Genomic DNA, 7,151 nt, shown 5'->3' with positions numbered 1-7,151 from the left:
ATGAAAGCACAATGTTATAGAAGGATGATGGACTTGCTTAGATAGATGTTGGGTGGCCAGCATTTGTTGCTATGCTTGATGTTTCTTACTATAGAAACATGTTTGTAATGCCAAACACATAAGAAAATAGTTGATGTACATTCCTGTCAGAGAAACTGTATTTGAGCATGTTTGTATTACACAAAGTCCAGTTCAGTCAAATCTATCTGTTCTCCCCATGATTTGTATTTGAAGTAACTTCAGTGTTGACCAGTATCACAGAATACATTTGTTTGTTTTGTCCTTTGATATTATATTCAAAGTTGTCCAACTGTGCCTCTTAACTATCTTCCTCTTGCCAGTGTGTAAACAATCTAAAAAAGGGTGATCTTAAATGGCTAACTCTGCATTGGTATGCATTCTGAATAGCCCACTAATTTTATTAGCAGCACAACAACTCAGAAAATTGCATGGATATTTTACTAATATTAGTGATAAAATAGTGGGCATTCTTCAATCTTAACATTTTTATCTAAATGTAATGTAATTGCATGGTAATATATAACTAATGACTGTGATATGTTGCAGGTTGATTATGTGCCTGAGACCTTTTGAATTCATCTTTCCTTTTTTGAACCTTGATGAATTCCTTGAAACATGAGAACAAATTCATTGTGCTTGTTACAGTAAGAGGGAATTGTGTATGTGATATCTAAAGCAGATACGTATTTGCAAATTTCCTGTGTGCATCCATGCTGCAACTACTGAGTGTTAGCTTGGGCTTGTGCACACATCCTTATCTTTGTTCACAAAGTCCCATTTAGTTCAGTTTTTTGACAGTAATGATTTCTGTGAAGGTCTTTGCTGCCTTAGCAGCAGGAGGAAAAACATGTGCAAAGAACCTATCTCAAGCAAGGGCACAGGAGGTTCAGCATTAAGACAGTGATAGTGGGGAATGGTCAGTAGTACACTGAATTCTGATTCAGAGGACAGGCTCTTATTTGGCCCCCTCCTTATTTGCATATATCCACAGAATAAAATGTTCACATGTTCAGATCTCCATATTCATCATTTGGCCAAAATAAAAGAAGATAAAAGCTCCCCCCAAGCCCACTTTTCTTTTCTTTTTTTTTTTTTTCATAATAAAAGCTGCAAGACCATTAAAATCCAGGCCTTTTATTAGAGTGTGTAAGTGCAATCTTATCTGTGTACCTTAAGGCGAGTGTGATTGTAAGTTATCTTTCATATTCAGAATTACTGTACGAGAGAATTGGTCTCTAGACAAGTATCAAGACAGTCTGGTAGTGCAATAGCTGAATAATAGAGATCAGCCTTCAGGACCCAGCCTTAAGCCTGACATCAGTCCTCTGTGCATGAGCTTCAAAGGAAACCATATTTAGTCCTCCAGGATAGTAAAAAGGTTGTTTGAAGTTAGTAAAGCACATGTGTAAGTATTGGCAGGCTAAGGGCTTTTATCCTCAATGAATACAAATGTCTTACCTTGTTAGAAGTCATTATTGTTTAGAGATAATAGATGCAAATATTTGAAGCTGATAGCCTTTGAAAAAATTTACTGGTTAGAGTAGTTCGTTATATTATACAACTTTTGTTTCCTTCTGTGTATTCTGAAAGGATGCTAATATATCTTTTAAAGAGTTTAAGCTTTTTTTGTCCTTTCTTGCTTTTGTGAAAAAGTGTGTTTCCATGTCAACTAACACGTTTGTTCCCATATATTGAGACCCATTGTGTAATTGAGATTTTTTTTCACTGCCAGATATGACTTGTTGAAGGACAAGTAGACTCCTGTTAAATAGACCTAACTGGTTAGAGTTTTAAAATGCAAATCATCAGCCCACTCTCATTTGAACATATTCAGTAACATGTAAGTAGACATTCTTAAAAAAATGTGGCTGCAGCTTTAATGAAATGGACACCCAGTTTTATTCTGCAGAAATGCGGAGTTTCTCAGACAATTAAGTGATCACACAGGGGGAGTCAGAGTTGCTGCTGCAGAATAGAGGATCTGACTGAGGTGGGAAAGCCTCAACTCAGCCAGGTTGCAGCACTAGGAAGAGTTAGGACAGCCAGTCCTTGATAAGATGTCTTCCACCTTGTAAGTGGTCACCAAGGTGACTCCACACGTGGTACGTGATTGCCTGAGAAGTGTCAGGAGACTCAGTGAACTATTGCACCTTTCAGCCCATCACCTTCTGTACTGCTTTGACCCTCAAAGGTTTGCATTCCTCATTACTTGGTTGACTGTGCATGTTTCATTTAAGCTTTTTGTATTTATAGAGCAAGCTGGGTGGAAGCATTGTCACTTTTTTCTTTTTCTTTTTTCTGTTCCTGAAGAACTTCAGGTAATTTTCTATCAAGAAAAAAAAAAAATCTCTGAAATTGTTAACCAGTTGAGATTATAAATCTACCATATAATTTAGTTTATTATTTTTCTGAAGACAACTAAGCTGCCTTTGAGGCAGTTCTTATAAAATCTCCTGCTAATCAGAAGCACTTAAACCTTTGAAAAGTTTGTCACTTTTTTGCAGTTAACAGTATTTCCACTAAACCATTTGATTACACCTAAAAGCAAGAAAGAAGCAGGAGAGCCCTTGTAATAATGTTGATATGGCACAGACATCCTATGATGGATTTTCTGTTAAGAGTGACAGTTTCTCTTCAATATTTTAGTGTAAACTAAGGAAAAAAATTACTAAAATAATTTCTACTACAGACAACTTAGGAGAAGGGGGAGAGGGGGGAAAGCCAGAACATATAAGCTCATGTATTTCAATTTACAATTCCTAGTGAATAAACTTAAATTATCATAACAAAACTTCAATCATTATAATAGCACTCTTTTTATTGTAAGAGCCAAAGTAATTAATCTGTATATTTATGATCCTTGTCTATGATTAGTTTTCTGTCACAGGATGTAGTGAGTCTGTGCTGTTATGACTATATTTTATTTAATAATATTTTCCTACACAGTGCTGAACACTTCCTGCTGAAGCAGCTGAATGGACAAATCCATGAAGATATCTTTCATTTTCCCTGACAGTGAATGATGTTTCCATATATAAACATAATAATAGAGTCGTTACATATGCACTCAAATTATCATAGCTGCTGTGTGCTCAGTGTTATTCAAAACAAGGCAGGAAGCCAAATTTTCCTAGTTCCCATTTTGATTCAAATTGCATTTGTAATAAAGGGATTTTCATTCACCCTAAATGCAGTTTCATCCTCATCCAACAAACCTCCCCACTTTTTTTTTTTTATTATTATTATTTTTCCTTTATTCTAGGTCACTCAGTCTTGATGCAAGAGAAATTCTTCTCTGGTGGTGATAACAGCAGTGCTACTCAATGAACTATAACAAGGGCTCTAAATGCATCTCCTGTAGCATACCACAGTGATTTGCAAAAGTGGGAATAAATCAAAGCAGTGAAGAGATGCCATGTTGAGCCAGAAGCTAAATGTTACATCTTGTTGCATGAGGCTGGGGGGAGAACAGATCCTGTTTTTCTGGCAGCACAATATCTTTGTGCTTGTTACCTCCGATCCAACCCCATTAAGACAATCATTCAGAATCTGCAGGAAATTGTCACCTCTTTCTTTCATGCAATGGCAGCTGGTATTGGTGCCTACACACATTTCTCATTTCCTTCAAGATTTTCAACACACACAAAAAAAAAAAGCTTAATTTATATTAGAAAATGTGTCAGCTTACCCTGAGGCTCAGCATGGGCACCAGGGGAAAAAATAAAAGATAAATGCCTCTAGGTGAACTGGCAGAGGCTCTAATTCTCTCCTCACTCTGCTGCTAACACAGTATGCTCTGCATTAATCATTTCACATAGTCAGGCATTTAAAAAAAACTTCAACTATTTTAAAACAAAGATGCGTTGCCCTAAATTCTACAATAATAGAACTGTATATTGTCAAAAAATTTCAGTTCACACGTGCCATAGCCCCTAGTAGAAGACATTTAAAGCAATATTGGAGTCTTCTCTGGCATAATTTTTATTGTTCTGTTTCTTTTGTCTATACAGTTATGTCCCCTCTCGTAGGTATTTTTTGTCTGTGTGTAAGGATACATACATAATGTTGCCCTCTGTTTGTCATTCAAATGCTGACATATGCAAGATGTTTCCTATAGCCCATTTTTATCATGTGGCTGGATAAATGCATTATGTGATGCTAGTGAACTGTTACACCTCAGTCCAGCTCAAATATGGAGCGTTTTTACTCTCTGTGCTGGGATAGAGGGAAATATTTTTTCTCCCCTTTTTAGCTTATGGGAATGTTGTGTGATGAGGAGGGAGTAGATGACCAACAATCAAATAAGGAGGTGGTGGACTGGAGCACCAAATAAAGCATACAGGTTGATGTGAACAGGAGAGATGTCACAACAAAAAAAAAACAGGGCAGAAGGGGTCTACTCCTAAGCATCCACACAAAAGAAAAATGCATCCATAACTGCTGAGCGAACTTGCCATTCTTTATTTTTGCATAGTGATGGTGATTGGGAGAAGGTTCCTGAGGGATGGAAGAATGCTAATGTCGATTCTCTCTTCACAGAATCAGCTCTGAGCAAGAGGTTTGGAATAGAAGCCAGGGGTGCCTCCCACCTCAGTTATTCTATCATGAAACTTTTTTCACAGTTTCAGTTGCATGTCTTATGAAATCTGTTTAATGCGTGCAAAAAATCTCTGGAGTTCCCTTAGCCTATTAAACCTAAGTACCTATTAGTCCATGGGATACACAGACACCACTCCCATGGAAATGTCAGCTTTAAATGGTGCATAACTTGGTAGAGCAAAACAAATTTGCTCCTTTAGAATTTGACAGAGTGTATAGAAATAATATAGCTGTGGCACAAAAGGTAATGCCGATATAGATGTGTGTGCAGTGGGAGTATAAAACCAGAAAACCAGGAAGGAAATGCTTTCAATGGGCATGATTTAAACAGCAGGGATGTATTGCCTGCAATCATACACAACAGCAAAGTATAGTTCTAAATGTCCATTTTACTCATGCCTTTTCCTTCAAAGGTTATAGTTTGTGTGTGTTTTCACACAGGTGTAGAGGGATTCATGGCATCATTAAGTAAACAATGAAAAGGTTAAGGAAAGGGTCCAAATCTAGCTGGCATAGGATGGCATTTTTCTACTGAAGTCAATACACCTATTTCAATTTCTAATTCTTAATATCTGGCCTGAATGATGCAGAATGAGTAGAGGATGGGAGAAGATGGGGATAAAATACACAGCCTGGTAATATCTATTATACAGTTAAGAAGTACAGCCTAGAAACTTTCTTTGTTGTAGTGAAACTGGACTCCTCTTGGATCAACTGATGAATATGAGTGGCATGTCTTCTGCAGGATCTTAGAGAGCGCCTTGGGTCCACAGAAGAATACACCAATGCTGTTGCTGGAATCACAATAACAACAAACATGAGAATAGCAGTAACAAACATGAGAAATTGATACACTATGCTTTTTGGCTGCCTTCAGCTTTGCATCTTTTCAAAGGGCCTTTTAAGAAATACATTTGAAACATCTTGTGTTACTGTATAATTTCTATTATGTACTGTATAATTTGTGTTGCTATATTAGATTATAATAATTTTAATACTTTCATGTTTATTATGTCTCATTACATTATTTGTTAGATTGCTATATTAGAGGATACAAAATGTTTTAAATGGTAACTCTTAAGTTTTGATCTTTACAGCTTTTTCAATCAGAGAGGCAAACATACTGCTTGCGCTGAAAATTTTAAGTGCTTTTTCTCCAGTTGAGTTAATTTTTTCCTGAAAAATTATACAAAATGCTGATTTACTTCTGAGTTTTCTTCTCCTGTCCTCCCCAACCCTGCCCCTGTGCCACCTAGTCTAACACCACCTAGTCTAACACTTTTCTGTCCACAGCCAATTTTAAAATGGCTGATTTAATAACAACATTTGTTAAGTTACTTCTTATAAAATAAGAACATGACAAATGTAACAAGCAATTGTGTTCATACATGCACAAGCACATAAGGAGCTGGTAAACCTGGTTGTCTGCTAGAAACTAAAGGGTTTGCCTCCAAGTACACTACACACTGTTTGAAAACATGTATGCATACACAGATTCACACATCTGCTGTGCTGCTGGGGAAAGCTCAATCTGCAGAAATGCAGAGGAAGTGACAAGGGATAGAATGAGTTTAAAAAGGTTTGCTCATGTAAAGGAGAGGCTGTGGATATGATTTTGGTGCCCATGCCATAGCCCCCAGAAGTCATGCCCAAATTGCTCTGGTGCTCAATTGCACCAGGGTTAACCTGAAGTGATGTATTCCTGCTAATCTGCTAAAAGACATTTTTGCATCCAGGGGGAACTCTGTCAACCTGGGCCCAGGGACCCAAAATTTAGTCAGATCCTAAAAGCTGATTGTTTGAAACTCTTCCGTTTGACTCGTTTGACTCTTGGATCTTCTATAATTCAGAGCAAGAAAAATCTTCTTTTCTCATAAGATCTTCTTTTCTCATAAGGAATACTTATTTCATTGCAAGGTTTTCTTTGAAATGTTCAACACTGACCATAAACATGGGCATCTAGGCTCACAAAAAAAAGTGGAGATTTTTCTGTCAGTTTAGGACTGGCTTTCTAGGGAACTACCTCAAGATCCAGTAGAGAAAGCTAATGCCCATATCCCCCTTGAGCAGCAGAAAAATAATTTTTATCTCATCTGTATCTACAGTTGCGGAAGTAAGTAATATTAAAAAGTAATGTTTCAACTATAACTTTGAAAGTTTTGTTTATATAGTAGAATCCTATGAAAGGTCTTTCAAAAGTCACATTTTCTATCTTGGCCTTTTTACGCTTTTAATCTTCCATATTTCCTGATTGTATTTATTTTGACCTCCATCAAGTGAATTCTCTATTACTGTTATTTTTGCAATTTTATGGTATTCTTGTAGCTTACTGTATTCTCTTTGATCTCCTCCCTTTCGGCTTTTTCTTGGGTCTTTTTCATCTTTTAAAAGAAGTTTTCTCCTTTTTCTTTTTGTATTTCTTGCATCCAAGTGCAAGCCTGTATTTTGCATTAGCAGGTAAGTGTTTGGAAATCACAAAGTCACAAAGATTCTGGAATTTTCTACTGCTGAACACAAAATATTTCAAATTC

At 36.7% G+C, this 7,151-nt stretch overlaps 1 protein-coding gene and 1 long non-coding RNA gene across 2 annotated transcripts in view; one reads left to right on the top strand and one right to left on the bottom strand.

Annotated features, from left to right (window-relative positions):
* Positions 1–1,969: 1,969 nt before the first annotated feature.
* LOC110471443 (uncharacterized) overlaps positions 1,970–7,151 on the top strand; it is a 104,848-nt gene continuing 99,666 nt past the window's right edge. Inside the window, exon 1 of the long non-coding RNA XR_013339602.1 lies at positions 1,970–2,212. This is a non-coding gene — a long non-coding RNA (uncharacterized LOC110471443). The remainder of the gene's footprint in view (positions 2,213–7,151) is intronic.
* NOX3 (NADPH oxidase 3) overlaps positions 5,288–7,151 on the bottom strand; it is a 38,199-nt gene continuing 36,335 nt past the window's right edge. Inside the window, exon 13 of the mRNA XM_021532112.2 lies at positions 5,288–5,414. Coding sequence (XP_021387787.2) covers positions 5,288–5,414 — 127 coding nt within the window. The remainder of the gene's footprint in view (positions 5,415–7,151) is intronic.

Source organism: Lonchura striata, chromosome 3 (assembly GCF_046129695.1).
Source record: "Lonchura striata isolate bLonStr1 chromosome 3, bLonStr1.mat, whole genome shotgun sequence".
Classification (NCBI taxonomy): Eukaryota; Metazoa; Chordata; class Aves; order Passeriformes; family Estrildidae; genus Lonchura; species Lonchura striata.
The sequence above is the reverse complement of the archived record's forward strand: the minus strand, read 5'-3'. Positions and strand labels throughout refer to the sequence as shown.